Source organism: Python bivittatus, unplaced genomic scaffold (assembly GCF_059951505.1).
Source record: "Python bivittatus isolate LINGU-HERP-01145 unplaced genomic scaffold, Pbiv_v1 ctg000080_np1212, whole genome shotgun sequence".
NCBI classification, from domain to species: domain Eukaryota; kingdom Metazoa; phylum Chordata; class Lepidosauria; order Squamata; family Pythonidae; genus Python; species Python bivittatus.
This window is the reverse complement of record NW_028277035.1, coordinates 60,382,543-60,403,568: the sequence shown is the minus strand read 5'-3', so window position 1 is coordinate 60,403,568 and position 21,026 is coordinate 60,382,543. Positions and strand designations below refer to the sequence as shown.

The 21,026-nt window shown below is 36.1% G+C and overlaps 1 protein-coding gene across 1 annotated transcript in view; it reads left to right on the top strand.

The window, feature by feature from the left end:
* The first annotated feature begins 28 nt into the window (after window positions 1-28).
* Window positions 29-21,026, top strand: part of DNAH12 (dynein axonemal heavy chain 12) — a 117,864-nt gene continuing 96,866 nt past the window's right edge. The window contains exons 1-15 of the mRNA XM_088134789.1: window positions 29-201; window positions 3,643-3,733; window positions 5,508-5,534; window positions 6,398-6,587; window positions 7,253-7,328; window positions 7,513-7,671; window positions 8,189-8,384; window positions 8,736-8,924; window positions 10,114-10,270; window positions 10,527-10,618; window positions 12,666-12,844; window positions 13,148-13,283; window positions 15,625-15,750; window positions 15,990-16,124; window positions 16,838-17,031. Coding sequence (XP_087990915.1) covers window positions 29-201; window positions 3,643-3,733; window positions 5,508-5,534; window positions 6,398-6,587; window positions 7,253-7,328; window positions 7,513-7,671; window positions 8,189-8,384; window positions 8,736-8,924; window positions 10,114-10,270; window positions 10,527-10,618; window positions 12,666-12,844; window positions 13,148-13,283; window positions 15,625-15,750; window positions 15,990-16,124; window positions 16,838-17,031 — 2,120 coding nt within the window. The remainder of the gene's footprint in view (window positions 202-3,642; window positions 3,734-5,507; window positions 5,535-6,397; window positions 6,588-7,252; window positions 7,329-7,512; window positions 7,672-8,188; window positions 8,385-8,735; window positions 8,925-10,113; window positions 10,271-10,526; window positions 10,619-12,665; window positions 12,845-13,147; window positions 13,284-15,624; window positions 15,751-15,989; window positions 16,125-16,837; window positions 17,032-21,026) is intronic.

Sequence of the window (21,026 nt, the reverse complement as noted above, 5' to 3'; positions counted from 1 at the left end):
TGTTCAAAATGGTTTGCTTTTATATTAGATGTCAGCTCCAAGTAAATCAACAAACTCTCCTGATGAAGATGAAGATGTATGGAACATTCAGTTACCACCTATAGCGCTTCCTTCCACATCTAAAGAGTTGACAGAAAAACAGAAGAAATTGATGAAATATCGAAGAGTAAAGGAACAACAGAAGATACTTAACAAGATCATGTAAAATCTTTCTTTCTATGTAGTAAATATTACAGAGGGATAGTGTTGGGCTTGCCTTACTCTCTGTTCCTGGGCTCAAAAGGCAGTTTGTATTTTCCTACCTGACATACATGTCTTACACCACCTTCCTACCTGTACAGGTATGCTGTAAGTTGCTGGACATACAGATATTAACAGATGATCATGTTTAATTCAATATCAAAAGCTTTACCTTAAAATGCGTAGGAAAACAGATACTTAAAAGCTAACAGATTCAGTGTGAGCTGAGCTTACACATTACAATACTATAAACCATGATTTATGGTTAGTGTATTGTATGAATCTACCCAATTATAGTTTATTCAGCAAACTATAATTAAACAAACTGTTTTAGTACAATTTATGAAGTCAGCCATTAACATCATTGATTGATTTTGTGACATCAACTGTGAGCAACCACATAGATAGACCTTCTCCAGGATGATCTATCCCAACCAGTCCTTTAGGTCTTCCAACAGTATACCCACTGCTGCTGCAACTGAATCTATCCACCTTGCTGTTGGTCATTCTCTTGTCTTTCCTTCTACCTTTCTCAGCCTTACAGTCTTCCCAAGGAAGCTACATCTTTGCGTGGTATGTCCAAAACATGATAATCTGAGCCTGATCATTTGTGCCTTGAGTGAGAACTCTGGATTGATTTATTCAATGATCCATTTGTTTGTTTTATGGGCTATCCATGGTATTCTCAGAAGTCTTCTTCAACACCAACGTTCAAAAGCGGCAATACTCTTTCTATCCTGATCCTTCAAATCCAAATTTCGCTTCCATAGACTGTCAGAAGGAAAACCATTTCTTGCACAATTCTGATCTTTGTAATTATAGGCACATCTCATCTGAATATCTTTTCCAAGGCCTTTATGGCTACCCTTTCAAGTGCTACTCTGAGGCATATCTCTTGACGGTTAGTCCCTTTACTACTGATAGCTGATTCTAAAAGGCAGAAGTTCTAAGGTTGGTTGCTGGACTTGTCATAACTTTAGTCTTCTTAACGTTTAATCATAGTCCTATTTTTTTCACTGTGCTTCTTGATTTTCATTACTAGTTTCCAGATCACTTGCATTTTCAGCTATCAGAGTAGTGTCACCAACATAGCACCAGTTACTGATATTTCTTCCTCCAGTTTTAAAAACTTGCTCATCTTCTTCCAATCCAGCTTCCCTTAATATTCAGCATATAGTTTGAATAAATAAGGAGAGAGCATACAGACTTTTCTCATTCCTTTGCCAACCTGGAGCCAGTCTGCTTTGCCATGTTCCATCCATACTGTAGCTTCTTGTCCTATGTATAGATTTCACATGAGGACAGTGGGATGTTCTGGGACTCCTATTTTCCTAAGCACATTCCACAGCTTGACATGGTCAGTGCAATCAAAGGCCTTTTATTCTCAGTGAAGCTCATACTAACTTATTTTGGGTATCTTTTGGCTTTCTCAGTTATCCAGTGATCATCAACAATAACGTCTCTTGTTCCTCAGACTTTTCTAAAGCAAGCTAGAATATCTGACACCCTCCTTTCCATGTAGGGCTCTAATCTGTGTTGGGTGTTCCATACATTATTTTGCTAGCATGTGAAATTAAAGAAATTGTGTGATTGTTTGCACACTCTGTTAAGTCTCCTTTCTTCGATATTGGTATATAGGCTGACCTATTCTAATCTGTTGGCCACTGTGTCATTCTCCAGATTTACTATCATAGTTTGGTTAGAAACTTTTTTGATTCTTCCTCTATTGCTTCCCTTATTTATGTAGATATTCCATCAATTTCTATAGCCTTCTGACTTGGTAATGGCTGGAGTGCTGATTTAACTTCACCTTCTAGTACCAGAGGTTCTTATATGTAGGGAATACCTCCTAAGGTTGACATCCCTGCTGTACATAATTTCAGTATACTCAATCCATCTTCATTTGATCTTCTTGGAATCAGTTACAATCTGTCCATTGGCACCCTTTAATATACCAATTCAAGATTGGAGCCTCCTTCTGAATTTGGAGATCTTTTGGAAGACTTTCTGTCAGCCCTTCATGGTAGACCTAGGTAAAGAAACAGACACCACAAGAAATATTAGAACTCTATTGATATAAGTTATAATACAACAGGATCTTGAAAACCTGACAGCATTTCTCCTTCCATCCCTCTTATAACATAGAGAGTCACAGCAGAGCAATCTTGCATTTCTTTCTCATGCCTTCCTATTTTCCTGGGTAAAGTTCATGTTTTTTCAAAGATTGCTGAATATTTTCTTCAAGGTCATCTCTTTACTCTTCTACATTTACCTTGTTTTTCCACGTCTCTTTCCATCCAAATGTCATTGTAATACTGCTTCTTGTCTCCCCTAACAGCTGTCTGAAATGCTTTGTTCTTTCCTGAGATCTTTTTCTTCCTTGGCTTCTCTTCTTGGCAATTTCCGGTTTGTTCTGACATCCAGTTTACTTTCCTCTTTTTCTTGGTCTTTGTTCTTGGTCTTTGGCTGTCTTTATATTTCCCATATTCATTCATTCATTCATTCATTCATTCATTCATTCATTCATTCATTCATTCATTCATTCATTCATTCATTCTATCTATCTATCTATCTATCTATCTATCTATCTATCTATCTATCTATCTATCAAATTTGTATGCTGCCCATCTCCCTCAGAGGATGACTCTTTTTTTTAATGCTCCATGTTCCCACTGTCCTTGCAGCTTTAGATTTTCTTTTCCTGAATGGCAACATCAGCAACTAGATATCCTGAAGGCTTTAATTTAGCCTTCATAACATTAAAACACCACCAAAAGATCCTCAGCTCTTTCTCAGTAGTATGTTGAGTGCCATCCAACCCGAGGGACCATCATTTGGCACTTTATCATTGATCACTTTATATTGTCTATCCATGTGGTTTTCTTGGTAAAATACAGGAGTTGTTTACCATTGTCTTCTCCCATGCAATATATAATTATGCCTTTGTTGTCACTAAAGTGATCATCTACCTCCAGCATCTTCCTATATTGCTACTACCCAGTATAGGTGTCAGCTTGTTTTAATTGGGCAGCTAGGTTGACCTTCATCCCTTGGGTGACCCTGCTTGGAATATATACTCTTGGCATATACTCCTGGTCTTCTTTGTTCATCCCTCCCAGGAACATCCCACCACCACCTCCACCACCACAATGACACAGCATAAGAGGACTTGAGGGGAACTAACATTTATAGCAGGAGTAAAAGAATAAATTATAAGTAATTAAATAGCTAATCCTTCTCACATCTAAGTGATTTAGTTTGATTGTGTTTGAATGTTAGTCCATTCAGTATGTAACAGTCTTGGTAAGAAATAGATATAAGTCTGATGTATTTCTTTAATCATTTTATATTTCTTTTCAAAAATTGTTCACAATTTTTTATACTTTATTCATTTTACTTCAGAATTAATGTTGCCACAAAAGATTATACAACGAGCATGGAAGAATTTCTTAACAGAGAACCTGAGCCTGTTGCTCCACAATTGCCTTATACTGTAAGTTTTTATTTCAGTATATATATTATCATACTTTGGGGGTTTTTTTAGTTTTCTTTTTCTTTACAGCACTGCCACATCAGTCTGTGTTGTTTTGAGGCACAATAAACTGCTAGCGTATTAATTGCTTGAATTCAACCCAGTCTGCATCCATCTTCTTTTCCTTTACTGGATCAGATTTATCCTATGAAAAACTTGTACCAGGCCTGTGCTTTTCAAGTAGTTATGTATAAACCCTGTCAGTAAATAAGATAAACTGGAGCTCAAATTCTGTGGGGAGGTTTCAACAAACAATTGAACAAACTGAGGGGTAGTTTCAAAGAAATAAGAAGTTTTGGTGTGAGGGAATCTGCAGCTCTTTGCCGTCAGGAAGAGAAAAAAAACGGGACACAACTCCCTGACTGGTTCATACGTAGCACTAAGCCATTATGTGGTTTGTTTGGTTTTCATTTAATATTGTAGTTCATTCAACAAACTACAGGTCAACAAATCATAGGTTAGTGTTGTATAAATCCTGCCATTGGATCTGTTTCAATCCTATTCAAAGAGACTTGGGCCTGCATGTAAATAATTTATAAAATTTCCATAGCCTTAGGTAGCAGATGATTTCACTTAAGCAGAAGAGGAACCTGCAGAAGGTTTTTGTATTAGTATAAGCAATATAATCACTGTTGAGGCTATCACTGTTAGTGCTTTAAGTATTAGAAGTGATTAGGATGGGATTTTATATATATGCATGGGTATTCTACTTGTCCCATAGGTACCGTTCTTTGGACAGACATTGACAAGTAGTAGGCTCCTTGCCTTTGAATATTCCACTTTTACTACATAAATAGTTCCACTGAACTTTGGAAATAACTAAGATCTATTTCATGGAATTCATATTAGCCATTTTGAGGCCCTCAGGGTAGAAAGGTGGAATAGATAAAATAAATACATAAAGTATAGTTTCCTGCCATGTCTTATAATAATTTCTAGGTCAGGAATTAGTTGGTTACTTCTAAAGGCTGATTCTTTGATCCAAAATCATATTGCCGTAAATCTCTGTACATTTCCTTACCTGGTCTTTTTTCTCACCATGAGAACTCTGCTTAGTTCCCTTTCTTTTTGCAGATCTATACTAGCTGAATGAGCCACACTAATAGATATGAGCAATAATGCAAAACAGGAGGAATATTCATTTATTGCATAGCTGTAAAAAGTTATGGCTTAGTCTGATTGAATCTTGGACACAAGTATTTCTTTTAAACCAGAAGGCTATAAAAATAATACATGTAATTAAAATGCATATTTATATGTGTGTGTGTGTGTGTGTATGTATATATATATAATTAAAAAATCTTGGATTACAACGAAGTAATAATTCCAGTGCATAATATCATTGCTATTGCAAGCTAATCTCAGCTGGAAATAGACTATTACTACTAATCACTAGGAGGCAATGGAAACAGGTGCTTTCTCAGCATGGTGTGTACAGTATATTCATTTTCTTATTGCAAGCAATTCCTACCAGAGAGAACTCAGTCTCTTTGCTCCCATCTAATGGTTGTCCTGATTTTTGCGTACAGATCAGAAGCCATACTACTAGCCAGATGACTACCTACTGGCATTGTGTTGACTAAAATGACCTCTTTCCAGATTTTCAGTAAGAAGTATTCAAGTCCCACTTCCAACTTCCATTCATTCCATCAGTAGATTTCCTCACTGGCTACCACTAAAACTAAATTATTTCTCATTCAATTTTGTGATCTTTTCTTACTTTTTTTTTCAACAGATGAACAGTGAACAGAAACAAATAAGAGTAAGTGAAGCATTTAAGGATTTTTAAAAGACCAGTCGTATGATTCTAACATGTTGCCTAAACTTTATAAGATTTACAAGATATGGAAATGCGGCCGATATTCATAGTACTTGTTGGTCCTTATCTGTAGAACTAACATATAAATAATAAAGATGCTCTATATTTTTATTAATGTAACTAAGTTGATAGCTATTAATGTATCCTAGCCTAGCACATTATTTTGGTAGCCTAATCATAAAGATTTTGATTAAAATATGGGTAACATGAATTTCTGATTTTTTAAAATAGTATTCATTTATTTTTGAGGTTTACATGTTACATTAATTAAGAATTAATTAAGAATTCTGATTAAACTGTGTAAGAGCTTCTAAAAGATGTTTATTTATACAACTAATAGAAAAGTAGCATTTGTCAGTCCTTTTTCATATATATTGCTTTCTTTGTGTTAGATTATGCTTGCAGTGTATACAGACCAAAAATACTGAACATCAGTCAGCAAGCAACGCTATACATATTCTGTTTGGCATGGGATGACAACAATAAGTTCATTCCTGGGAGGCTGGGCAGGGAAAGCTACTGTTTTACCCAGGCCATCTTTTTTAGGGCTGTAACTTTTGATCTCATTGATCTCAACTTTGAAAACTTTGCCTTAAAATTGAAAGAATTGTAATTAGGCTGTTTCAGCAATAGGCCACAAAGGAGACAAAGCCAATATCATACAACAGCTACCAAGACATCCTCATGCTGCAGAGTGTGGGACATGAGGATAAGCTTTCAAAGTAATATTAGAATTTATATTTTTAAATCACAAACAATAAAAATAATTTGTTTTACTTAATTACATAATCACGTTGTCATTTCAGAACAATTATCTCTTTATGAAGAAATGTGTTGAAAGTAATCCAGTGGTACCTATTCAGCAGGAGTGGTTAGTCTCCATGCTCACATTGGTACCTCAAGCTCTCATGGAAGGCAAGAATAGAGAGAAACTGGTCGAAGAGCTCTTAAGTGAGGTAACAAATGATTATGAAATGAGTATGAAGAGATACATGGGTAAGTTCCACTAACAGTATTATGTTACAATAATACTCTTTCTCTCTTACATTTTTCTATATTTTTTTTGTACATCATAAACCACATAATTCAGCTTTGTACTTCTGGATTAGGTAGCAAAAACTATATTGATATCTGATTCTATCAGAGATATTTTCTTTGTCAATTTTTCTCAAAGCATGCTAATATGTTACTTGCCTATATATTAACAATAGTTAGCATTTATATATAGCACTATGCATATATCATCTTAGTTATTCATCAATCTTGTCAGAAAGATAAACATATTGTAGGCTGGGGTTTAAGGCCTGAATGAGGCTTTTTTTCAGTTGTTTTCTATGACTGCTGTTTGATGGTAGAATCTTGGCTTGATCCAGGACTGAATTTAGTATTTGATATCCCTAAAGCATACTGTTAGCCTCTATGTTCTTGACTTACATGTTTTTAAAAACAAAATCAAGATTAATCATTTTGTTGGACATAAAGCTTTTTTTAAAAATGATTTTTATAACAGTAACATACTAATATAGAATGCATAGGCTGTTTCTCAAAATACCAGAGATATCTCTGTAATGCTTTGAATAGTCCTTGAAGTTAAATATAATTTTTAAAATTACTTTTAAATAGTATTTCCTAATACATAACACATTTCCAATATATCACAGTGCGAAGTGTTCTTGTCAAGCCTGAAGTAAAATTGCTTGAATATGAGAAAGAAGGACCTTTGCCAGTTGAACCTGTGTGAGTAAATTATATTAATAAAATCATACACTAGAGGCTTTGCTGAAGTAAAGAAGTGGAATCTTAAAACCAGACTGTTAGAGATTTTAAGGCTGAAAAATATTTCCCTGTTGTCTGTTAATCAAAGTTATATTGTTCTTTTTTTTAACATGTATTTAATATACTCATTTGGTTTATTTTGCAGAGGATTAGACTTTTCTAGGCCATGGCATAAAAGTTTTATACAAGCAAGAAAACAGATTCTTGAAAATTTACATATTCTCCATCCAACTTTAAGAATTTTACTCGAAATCGGTTACAAAACATTTTCCAAGTTACTTATAGTAGACATATCTGGTTTCAGGTAACATTTATAATTCTTGAATTAATTTTCTAAACATAGAATATATGTATAATTCTAATTAGGTACACTGCATTATTAAATTGTCATTTATATTACTTTGTGTAAAAATGTATCACTAATTGCACAGTTTTTAAAATTCTTATTGAATACTTTTAGACTCATTGAATTCTAACAAAGAGTGAATATGCTCAGTAGGCACTGAATGTGACTGATTATTAGTAGAAAATATAAAAAGCTGAGAAGTGGAACTGGAATAACATAACCATGGTTCCCTGGAATTCTGACATTCTACATCATAATAGTTTATTGCAGGCTTTACTTGTTTTATGTGAGTTTTAAATTTGGAACAAAAGTGCATATGTAGAACTCCTGAGCCTACTTTCTTTCTTTTAAATAAGATAAGGGCTCTGGTTTTTTATAACTATTAAAATGTACATTGCCTTTGTATTTGTTGTCCATATTTTTTCTTTTGGTTTTGCTTGACATAGTTTCATTTCTTAAATTCTTTTTAATACAGGTCAAAAGGCCCACTAGACTGTGAATCCCTTCAAAATGATGTGTCTATAAATTGCTTAAAAACAGAAGAAAAGATACTAAACACGTGGTACCCAAGGGTTATCAATCTGTTTACCAGAAAAGAAGCACTGGACGGTGTGAAAGCTGATCAAGTTGATTCTTTCTATAACTGTGTGGCTACTCTTATGTCTAATCAGGTCTCTTTTTCATGTCATATTTTTGCCCCTTCTAGAATGTTGAGTATGAATTCTTGCTTTCTATCACTTCAGGAAAAGAATAATTCAGATCCTTCATAAAATGTGCAGTCTCAATGCAGCTATTTGTTTAATGTACCAAAAAGCCTTGTGAAAGGAATAAAGATTTATCTTTGAATCTGAATCTATGAGAGATCATTGCAAGAGCCCATGTACATTTTCATGCTTTATTCTAAATTTCAGAATGTACATATATTATTTAAGTCTGTGAATAAACAAGACTGCTAATATAGAGGGTGGGCTTAAGATTGCTTTAGTTGCATATATTGAAATCTTTTTTTAAATTATTTTTAGCTGAAGGAGTTATTGAAAAGAACTGTTGAGGCTTATGTGCAGTTGTTTAACTTAGAAGATCAAAGATGGCTGCCTTTGTTCAAGATGGAATTGACTTTTGATGATGAGAAAATGGACTTCTACCCTAGTTTTAATGATCTGGAAGATGCCATCTTATGTATTATTACTTTGATTGCACAAACTTTGCAGGTTCTGTTTCATCTATTTTACTTTAATCTCATAAAATATGTAAAATTAATATTGCTTAATAACTTATACCTCAGTCCTAATAATTCCCATATATTTCAGTTATATTTTCAGGTAATGCACAGATGATTGTAAACCTCACATCCAATGCTAAATGATTTTCATGCAAGTTTATGCAAGGACATTAAAATAATTTCCCCCCACTTAATAGTTAAAACACAAATATTATTTGAATTGTGAGGCTGCTCTGGAAACAATCTGGTGAAACATAGGCATTACTATCTGGGCTGAATTCAGGGCAAAACAGTTCTATCAGTTTATTGAGAAGCAGCTATATACAGAAGTGATTGGCTAGCTCTGGTGATATCAAAACCTTCTTTGAAGCAGTATTGAGCAGCATGTTTTTTTAAAGTGAATGAAAAATACTTTAAGTAGCCACTTCTTATGAACTACTAGTCTATAGCTAAGAAGAAGTGCAAAAGACTAAATAAATGCTTGTTTCCCTATTAAATGGAATAATAAGTCATTGTCACTGGAGGGAGAAACTTCCCCCAATGTAAAGTCCAGTTCTGGGTCTGTTATGTGAATGGATTTCTTCAGCTGTTTTATGAATAAGGCTGATCTAAATATGAAAAGAAGTGGGTATGCAGAGCACTACTGAAAAGAATGTGAATTCTTCCAGAAAATTATTCCATGAGGCCCTGGATGCTACTGCTAGAACAAAAATTGCAGTTCTGAGTGCATATTGATATAAAAAAGGATTTAATTCTTTCTAAACTTCTTGGTTTGTAAAGGCCAGGGATACATAAATAGCCCATTTCATACACTTGGATGCTCCACAGAACTGTTGTGGAGTTCAGTATTTGAAAATATTCACTAGTTTCTGGAAAGAAAATAAGAGTGAGGTGATAAGGTTGGTTAAGAAGCAGAGTGATACGGAGCATGATCATGTGTATGTTCATTCAGAAGTCATTCTCTTTATTCAGAAGCAATTCAAGTGTGTTCATTCAGTTTTACTCTCAATAAAAGCATATTAAGAAATATTCAATTATTGTAAAGATGATAAGTGCACTAATGTTTAAGGTAATTTTTATGAGTCTGTGCTGAACAAGCTGATAAAGATAAATGCTATTACATATTATGAAATGATTTCTTAAAAGCCATAAATAATCCTTAAATTTCTTTTGAATAGAATGTCCAGACAATACATTCATGGCTGGGAGGTACAAACATAGTAACAACTATTGACACTGAACTTCCTGATCATGTTATAGCATGGGCTTCATCTGTATTGAAGAGAGCAGTTAATGAGAACTTGAAAGATGCAAAAGCACATTTTGATTCTTATGGTGAGTGGTTTAAAATGAGTCTTTACAAAGTTATGTCTTTAAACTTCCAAACTTAATAAAATTGCTGCTGATTTGTGGTGATTGTTATTGTAGGAGAATTAGAATTCATTTAGGACCAGAGACCAGCACACAATTCCACTGACACATGAATTGGCTTATTACAATGCCAGAGGCAATAGATAAGCCTAAATGGGTGGGGAGAGCATTTTCTGCTTGCTTTACTTGATGTCATATTCTCTTCTTCATTTTCTTATAGTGGAAAAGTATGGCTGGCTTGTAGATGGTGCTGCAGATGACCGTATAAAAACATTTATAGCTGAGGAACACAGTTTTGATGAATATGCAGAGGTAATTTCATGTATAATTTACATCTAAAGTAAATCTGGCTTTTGTAAGTAAGTAAAATGCCTTGGCTTTTATTTGAATTATATCAGTTAAGTTGAAAAACAAGGTCATGTTTCTCAGCAAATCATTTCTTGACTTTCATCTGAGCTTTGGGAAAGGATTTATGAGACAAAATCTGTGCTTTAACCTTTGCAGAGAGGTAAGATTCCAGTTTTTATCCTTAAACTCCCAAAGTGGGAAAATTGGTCTGTTTTTTCAAGATCTTTAAGAGTTATGGTGCTTTAAGCCTTTGTAAGGATTAAAGCTTCCATTTTACCCCTTAACACACCTCCTGAATCCCTGAAAATTTTGGCCTTCCCCTTCACTGAGAGCTCTAAGGGGAATAAGAAGCATGATGGTGATCACCACAGTTAATGGATTGTTCCTCCCTGGTATGTTGGATTACATTTTTCTCAAATTGACCCTGGCAATCAGATTTCCCTTTTCTAGCTATTATGAGAGTACCATAAGCATTTTGGGGAAAAAAAGCGACCTGATTTGAAGAAATGTATTTATATGTCTCCTTTACAGACTTCTCTTGTAGTTTGTATGGTTTTTTTACAGTTCTATACTGCTCTAACTTCTCATGATTCAAGATAGCTTGCACTGAAAATAAGCATCAATCCACTTAAAAATTACACAAATTACACAAAATTACACAAGCACCCAGATTCATCTCTGCATCAAAAGCCCAATGGAATAGGATAGCTTGCACAGTTTTCAAAATGGAAGCAAGGTGGGACTCCTTTTACCTATTTTATAATGTGGGGGCTGCCGTTAAGAATGGACCTCCCCCTCAATCTCATGTGAGATGGGGACCCAGGATAGTACCTCTTGGGAAGAAACCCCCAGGTAGGCTAATTTAATAATAAACAAACAAACAAATAATAAATAAATAAATAAATAAATAAATAAATAAATAAATCTGTTTGAGAGAGACATTCCTACAGGTACCTTGGTGTCAATCCATGTGGTATTTTAAAGGTCCAAACCAGGACTTTGAATAGCACCCAGAAGCCTATTGGTAACCAATGCTGTGACTTCAAGACATATAGATGTCACATTGTTGAACGTACATGCTGTTTACTACATGGTTGTAGTAATTATGATACCTTGAACTATATAGTATGTGTGCTACGTTTCAGGCATCTAGACATGGAATTAATATTAGTTTCATATCCTATGTACTATGACCAAACAAATCCAACTGCCCGATTAAACCACAGGACAGCAGGTTTGTATATAATTTACGAAAAAAAAGAAATGAAGGCTGTTTCTTTATTATGTGTAGCTTGGTATGCTAGGAAGGAATATGTTGTGCTGGTAGAATAATTGCTTTGTTTGATTATGCTTCATGCACTCAGGTTCAGCTTTTTCCTGAGATAAAATGCCCCCCCCCCCCCCAATTCCACAACCTGATTGTATAGTAGTGCCTGGAATGGCAGTTGAATTTTACTTCAACACTGATGACAGAAGTGCATCCTTCACTTCACCATAAGGAAGCTAGTTCATTTAAGTCAGACATGGGCAACTGATGGCCCATGAGTTGCATGGGAGCCTCAGCACCTTTTTTTATGGTCTCAGGATCTTTTTGTGGGTTCCAGAGCACCTCCATTATGTGTGGTATGAAACGTTTGAATTTTGTATATGAGTAAAACAGTTCTTGAAGGAAAAAAAATATTTTTATGGTTTGATTATGTATACATAATCAGTAGGAAGCTGCAATTTTAGAATAGGCTTGATGTCACTTGCATGAATCTACCACCAATAGTTTCTGCAAGTTTTTGTATAATGAAAATTGTGTGTTTTTTATTTATTTATTTATTTTATTTATTGTTAAACTTGTATGCAAGTAATCTTAATACATAATTACATTATTTACATGAATCTAGGCTAAACTGATCATAAATAGCTCTAATCAGTTCAATAGAATTTTCTCCCAGATAATTGTTTACACTGTATTTAGTTATGCATCTATATTTAAAATAATGAATATAATTATGTTTTGAAGCTTGTAGATGAATTTTTAAATCTTTCAACGGAAATAATGAGCTTACCAATGATAGCTCACTTCCCTATGGTGCGTTTAGACTGTGATGACTTGAAGCAAGGGTTAGCTGAAAAAGCAAAAAGCTTTGCATATAAATTATTGGATTTATTAGTTTACAATCACAGAGAAGAAAATCAAACGTGAGTAATTTTTTTATTACAAATTATCTCTTACTTAGAAAGATACTGTCACATACTATATATAACACTGTTAACTTTTCATTTTGAATATTGTTTTCTGACAGACTGTAATTTCTGATTGTTCTACTTGAAAATTTGGTACTACATATAAGTCTGTATAGTATGCATTTTGAAGTAATGATCACTTGTTACTTTTACATAAATGTTATAGCAACTGCAGAACTGAAAGCACTAGAAGTAGAAATGTATATAACTGTATTGTAAATCTAAAATGTATAAAACTCACATTAAAATTATTTTTAGGATATGCAATGAATTTGAAGCCATTAAAGAACGTGCATTAAAAGTTCCTGAGACAACAGAAGAAATGATGGAAAGTATAGCTTTTATAGACAAAGCTAAAACCACAGGTATCCAGAAGTTGTATGAAAGGATTAAGGTAAATATTTTAGCAGACCTGGTTTTTAAGTGGCAGATGGCATGTTAATTTCAGCTAATCTTGATTTTTCCCTTATATTGCAAGATAAGTCATATAACTATTAACATGTAGTCATTGCAGCATACTTTCAGACATGGCTAGTGTAATATAATTAACTTTTTGCTTGTTTATACATATGGCTTGTTAATGTTTTATAGAGCTGAAGTTTTTTGGGCTGAGCTTGTGCTCATTGTACATGAAGGGTGGGTGGAATTATTAGCCGCATAGAGACATTTTCAGAAGATTGAAATATATTATTTCGAGCTTTTCCTCAATAATAGCAGCTGTCCTCTCCCACTACTGGCACTTCATGCCTATCACAGCATTAATTTTCCTTTTCCCAGAGGGGTCCTTATTCCAGTTTGCCTGATGTTTGCACAGACGGGGGCGGGGGGGGGGCGGTTTAGTTTTTCAAAACTTTACTTTCCTGTATGATATTGCTACACTACCTCACCCACTAGGGTACTTAATTCTAATCCTACTTTTGAGTTTTGAATCACAAACTCCACAATATCTTGACTGAAATTCCTAAATCATTTAAGTTGCAATCCTGTCCCCACTTACCCAAAACTAGCGGGACATTACTTCTGGATAGAAAAGCCTAGAGCTGGTCTAAATATAATGTATTCATTCAACTTATTCATTCATAGTAATATCAAAGATAGAACTGTTTTAGAAGGGGTGAATTGCAGTATTTTTGGAACCTATTTTCATAATGTGTCTACATTACAAATTATTGTTGTTTAACTTGAACTACAATATAGCTAGAGTTTAGGGGAAAACATATACTTAAAACAAAACTCCAGCAATTCATAAAGTATTAGCAATGTCATATATCTGACTTTTAAATAGGATACCATAGGATTCAAAAGAGAAAACAATGTCATGTTTCAAGTTGGGTCCATTTATGTAAAAAATCAAGTGAACCAAATGAAATCAGAGTAATGTACGAAATGCCTTAGAGACCTATGGAGAACATGGCCCAGGGGCTAGCAGGACAACTAGGAAGAAATGGTCCCTGCTATCAGGATACTGCTGGCCCAGGTCCCAGTGGTGACTCTCCTGAGCACCTTCCAAGTCTGCAAGAATGACAGCAACAGTCGTTGAAGAGGCAGAGGACAGAGGACAAAAGTTTTAGACTGCAGGAAAGAGTCCTTGAATCTAACAGTCTACTTAGGAATTGCTGTTCCTCTCAATTTGAAATTACCAATGTAATTTAGCTGGTTTAAGATGAAGCCTGGGATATAAAGTTGAGGTTGAGGCCATACTGTATATGCCTTACGTGCTTCTGAGACCAGTTACCAGAATTCTTCCCTCATTCCCTCAGAGTAATTAACAGGGACTTAGACTATGTTTTCTCTTAAATCTTCTTGCCTGGAATTCTTGCTATCTCAGCTAACACTTGGCCTCCTGAGACCCCCTGTGTTTGCTTTATTCCCTGGCTTGTTGTTGTTTAGCTAGTAGCTCTATCTGCCTGCCAAATAAGTTATTTCTCTGGGAGAACAGGACAGATTAATATATATCATGAAAGAGCTCACAGTTCAGTACTACAGCATATACTTTGTAGATTCAGTTGCTGATATTTCTGTTTAGAAGGATCTCCTATAGCAGAGCTAAAAAGATTGCTGCTGCCAAAATTTAGATAATTGCAAACTGAAGTAGATACCGTGGAGCTAGATTGACAGTGGTTTAATGTATATGGGTTTATAGTTACTGTCCACTAGTTTCCTAAGTATAAGAATTTGCAAAGGTAAAGTGATTAGGTTTAATATCATTTACATGAGAAAATTTTTGGGTGGTGGCATGGTGTCTTAGTAGCAGCTTATACATATAGAGCATTTATATATAGAGAGAGAAGATGACTAAAATTCCTGAAGCAGATTATCTATCTTTTGGCTAAATTTAAAATTCCCAGCTACAAGCTGTTGTTTTTCATGATTTGCCAAGTCCTTACCTCAGATTTCTACTGTGAATTACACTCTCAAGAAACATCAACAGCTTTTTTTTTTCCTAGCTGGGAGAATGTAATAGGTGTTGGAGTGATATACCCAATCATATAGTTGAGCCCGATGAGAAGAATGGGAAGAAATGAACAACAAAGTGAAGATCCCAAATATGTTTTTTTTTCTTGATCTTCTTTGAACTACTGTAGGGTTTCTCGCCAATTCATTTCTCATTGTGGAGAAAGGATAATTGTTTTCACTATTTCCCCAGTGATATTCCTACAAGAAAAATATCATCCCCCAAATTCAAATTCATATCTTGTTTAAAACAGAAATAAACTACTTAATTTATTTTATAGGAATGCAAGCGACGAATGAATTATCTTCTGGATGTTTATTTATTTGAACCAGAAGATTTGACACTGAATGCTACTGTTCTGCTGTGGCCTCAAAACATTAATCCTATCTTTGATGAAAATGATGAAGTAAATATAAACTTTTTTATTTTACATGCTACATTGTCTGAGAAAAAGTTTAAATTGCAGTTTTGTAAATATGTCAGCTTTAAACTTTTAAATTTGAAGTTTGTGTTAGTCAGATTTAGCATTACAGACCAAATAAATCATGAACGGTATGTTTGGATTGACTCAATATGAAGTGATTTAATAAAGTGAGATAATGATATCCATAAATGCGCTCCATTTACTTCTTCTCTGTCTTATAGATTATAGAAAGGTCTAAACGGAAGGGTGAAAGTGAATTATTAGCCAAACGTGAGAAATTGATAATGGAGGTAGAAAGGCAGATTCGTCGTATGCATGAATTCACAGAATACTCCGATTTGGACCGCATGCACCAGGTTTGTGACACTTGGAATAATTTATGTTTAGACTTTACACAAGGAAGATACACAGTGGAAAAATAGCATCAAAAAAGAATTAGCTATATTGACAGTGAACAAAGAATTACAATGATGAATCTTAATGTTCTCTCAAGCTTAGTAAATTAAATTCAGTTGCTGATAGTCCTATTAAAACGTTGCTATTCTACTATTAACATAAACGTATTTCATTATTTAAATGGTAGCATTAAGGTGTTAGCATCAAAGTTAAAAGTCCTGGAGCAGTCATAGCTGGTGAGATAAAGATTAATATTCTTTGGATTTATATGCAGGATAGTAGCACATTTTGCATCTTTGCTACAAGATGATTTAATGGGCTTATGACATTTGTACACCTAAGTTCTGTACAGGAGTTGCAATAGAAATGAATGTTGAATGTTTATCTGGAAGATGTTTGCTGACAAAATATTGTTGTTGGAATGTCAGGAACATGCTATATCTCTCTTCAAAAGAAGGATTGAGATGGTAATAAATGTAAACCAAAATGATTTCTTGCTTTGTCCAGGTTTTTATATAAGGAATCTGAATACAGATGAACAAACTTGTTGATTTCAGTTTTGTTTTGTTTTGAAATAGCATTTGTATGTACTTGGATTCTCATTTCTCTAAATGTGATCAATTTATTTTCTGGAATTTGGAATTTCTAATGACAGATAAAAATCTATTTTCAGTATGTGACTGACATGAGAACGTTGCAGAAACGCATACAAGATGCTGATGAAACAGTTACTTTTATTAATAAAGAAGAGAAGCTTTTAAATTGGGAGCTGACTGAATATCCAGATTTGGAGACCTTGAAAGTTAGCATTGAGCCATATCAGAAACTTTTTGTTTTTATACTGAAGTGGCAGCGGACTGAAAAACGGTAAGTGTACAGATATTTAAAGGGAAGAATAACTAGTATCTATGAAGTGTTTTCATTTATCTAAATTCCATAGTGGTTATATGATTCTTGCTAAATGAGTCTGTGATTTTCATTCTTTTATAATTTACATGTCGGATTTTGATTATTATTTAGTGTGTAAGTATAATTGAGATGAGTTTAATTAACTTACTGGATGCAAACCCATATTATTAATAAAGGTATCTTATCCAGTCACTGCAGGCGATGGCATATTTCTGAATTTTTTGTCATAGTGCTGCATTCACACTGTCTCTAATTTGCAAAATAAGTTGATACTCACCACAAAAACCAATGATTAGAAGGTGTGCATTCAGAAATTATGAACTATTGCTCAGTACATGAGAATATCTGTGTCTTTCCCATTGTACTCAGTGTTCAGTTTATGGACAAGAGATGGTCTTCTTCATCAACAATGTCAAACCCCCTTCTTCCCAGACCCAGGCAACAGTATGGAATGACCAGAATACTTTATTCTGGTTTCTTCAATGTAGCCTCCTGTAGGTAACATTATCAGAAAATTGAGGAGAAATACACTAAATGAAACTTTTTAAATTCAGTTTGTGTTCCCCAAGATTACAATGATTTTACAAGGTGTGCATGGGAGAGTTACTGATCACTCACAAAAGTTTTACAATAGAATTTTGAGGGTAAACCTTACCACTTTGTTCTCACTGTACAGCCCATTTCTAGTACTCAAGAAAGATGTTCAGAACCTCCTATGCAAAAGGATAATAGAATTGCTTTCCAATATTCAGGTTTACATCCGTTTCATCCCTCCTATTTCACATTATTGAAGGAGGACATTGAGATGGCTTTAGACCAGTCTTTGGGACCTCAGTGACTTTATAAACTGCAAATAGTTCAATGAAACATGAAGCACAGGCCTTCCAGAAAATTTTGGAAATTTTGCTAACATTGTTCTCCTTCAGAGGGTTGAGGAAGGCAAAGCAAGATCAGCTGGCCTTGTTTTGATATACAGCAATTATGGGAAAGATTTAGTCGAGGAAGTGGAAGTAATAGGAAATTGGGAAAAATAATCCATGTAGTACTCAAGTTCTTGATTTTAAAGGAAACTAAAACAATATAGTCAAATGCATATTTTTATTGAAACTCTAAATAAATTTTATCTAAATGGATTTCAATCAATTCAGAGCAATGATAAGTAGGATCCAATGGCAAGAGAAGCTAGTTGGAAAATTGCTCAAGATGAAGAAACTAAAAGCATAATTATGAACAATTGCAATAAGGAAAATGAAACAGAGGTCAGCAGGAGAAGCCAATGTGGCTACACAAAAAGCAGAGTCAAGTTCTAAAAAGGGTTTCTTTAAATATGTTAAAAAAGAAAGAAAAACAGAAAAAAGGAAAAGAAAAAGAAAAACCTACTCAGTGAAGATTGGAAAATACTAACAGATAGCAAAGAAAAGGCAGAGCTATTCAACACCTATTATGGTTCAGTCTTCTCCAACAAAGTATGAGTTCCACTAGGATACTGTGAAGAGCAAGTTGAAAGGATCAGGACTGAAGCTTGAGATTGATAAAAACATGTCATGGAATACTTCTTCACTTTGAATGAGTAAGTCTCCAAGTTCAGGTGAATTGCACTTTAGGGAATTGAAAGAACTAACTAGTAGTTTGGCTGAACTTTTATGTAGTATCTTTGAGAGTTCCTGGAGAACTAGTGAAGTATGAGGTGATTGAAGGCAAACTGAGATTGCCCATATCTTCAAAAAGGCAAAAAAGGAAGATTCAGCCAACCACATAGAAGTCAGTCTGATACCTGGCAAGATTCTAGAATAGATTAAAAAAGAAATCCATCTGTAAACATCATGAAAACAATACAATAATTACCAGAGATCATTATGGATTAGTCAAGAACAAGTCTTGCCAGACAAATCATAATTCATGTTTTGATTAGATAATTTTCTTAACAGATTATGGGAATGCTGTAGACATCAACATGCTCTTGATTTCAGCAAAGTATTTGGCAAAGTAATCCATAAAATGCTGATTATCAAGCTAGAAGGAGTGCTGCTACTGTATCAGCCTCTATGCTGCATGGCAACCTCCCTGCCTGAGCTGCTGGAGGCTGTCTCAGGGCTGGTGGTGGAGTTCCCCAGGCTTATGGTTCTGGGGGACTTCAATTTGCCATCCCTGGGACGGACCTTGGAGGCGGCTCAGGAGTTCATGGTTACCATGGCAGCCATGGGCCTGTCACAAATAGTGCGGGACCCAACCCAAGACAGTGGCCACATGCTGGATCTGGTTTTCTTGTTGGAGCAATGGCAAAGTGATCTGAGGGGAGATTTACAGCTTTCCCCGTTGTCATGGCCAGATCATGTCCTGGTGACCCTGAGTTTCTCCTATGCCAACCCCCCTCCGCAGGGAGGCAGGATCCATGCGATTGGTCCGCCCCTGGCGCCTGATAGACCTGTTAGGGTTTCAGAGGAAGCTGGGGGGGTATTCCCATGGATCTGCTGCACGATCCAGTGGAGGCCTTGGCTGCTGCTTGGAATAGGGAGGCAGCTGGGGCCTTAGATAGGATCGCACCTATGCGACCTCTCTTGCCATATCGGCCCCAACACTCCTCGTGGTTTATGGAGGAGTTGAGGGTGCTGAAGAGGGGTCAAGAGACGTCTAGAGTGCCGCTGGAGGAAGACAAAGACCAAATCCGACCGAACACAGGTTAGAGCCGCTATCAAGGCCTACACTGTGGCGATAAGAGCGGTGAAGCATCAATACTTCTCTGCCCTTAGTGCTGCCCAGCAGCCCTGTTTGGAATCGCTAGATCCCTCCTTGGTAAGGGGGATCTAGGGATTCATTTGCAGGGCCGCGCGGAGGAATTTTCAGAGCATCTGCAGGATAAAATCGCTCAGATTCATTCCAAGTTAGACTCTGAGCGTGGCACAGGGTCTGGGGAGATACCAGAGGATCATTCTTGCCGAGTTATCTGGGAATGGTTGATCCTGTTCCTGAGGAAGTGGACAGGATCCTTCAGACTGTGAAGGCCACCACTTGTCATCTGGACCCATGCCCCTCCTGGCTGGTGAAAGCAGCTCAGGAAGTGACATGCGGTTGGATTCAGGTGATAGTTAATACTTTCTTGCAGGAGGGAGTGTTCTCAGCTGCCTTTAAAGAGGCGTTGGTGCACCCCCTCCTCAAGAAACCCTCCCTGGATCCTACCATACTGGACAATTTTCATCCAGTCTCCCACCTCCCCTTTTTGAGGAAGGTGGTTGAGAAAGTGGTGGCAGCTCCAAAGGATTCTGGAGGAAACGGATTATCTGGACCCCTTCCAGTTAGGTTTCAGGCCCGGTTATGGCATTGGTCGCACTTATGGATGATCTTTGGTGGGAGCGGGATTGTGGAAGTGCGACCATCCTTGCTCTCCTTGATCTCTCAGCAGCTTTCGATACTGTCGACAATGGCATCCTGTTGGGATGATTCAGGGAACTGGGGGTGGGCAGCACGGTCTTGTGCTGGTTCACCTCCTTTCTCCAGGACTGATCCCAATCAGTGGTGATAGGGAGCAAGAGGTCCGATCCTCGGCCCCTCCTTTGTGGGGTGCCGCAGGGTTCGGTTCTCTCTTCGCTCCTTTTCAACATCTACATGAAACCGCTAGGTGAGATCATCCGTCATCATGGGATGAGGTATCAGCAGTATGCTGATGATACTCAATTATACATCTCCATCCCAGGTGAGGTAAGTGATGCCGTGACCACCCTCTCACGGTGCCTGGAGGCTATAAGGGTCTGGATGGGGAACAACAGGCTTCAGCTGAACCCTGGTAAGACGGAGTGGCTGTGGGTTGATGGCTCCTCTGTATCCAGGACTTTGTCATCTTTGGTGCTGGATGGGGTAGCACTGCCGCCGACAGACCCAGTGAGTAATCTGGGGGTCCTCCTGGACTCACGGCTCTACTCAAAGAGCAGGTGGCAGCCGTGGCCAGGAAGGCTTTT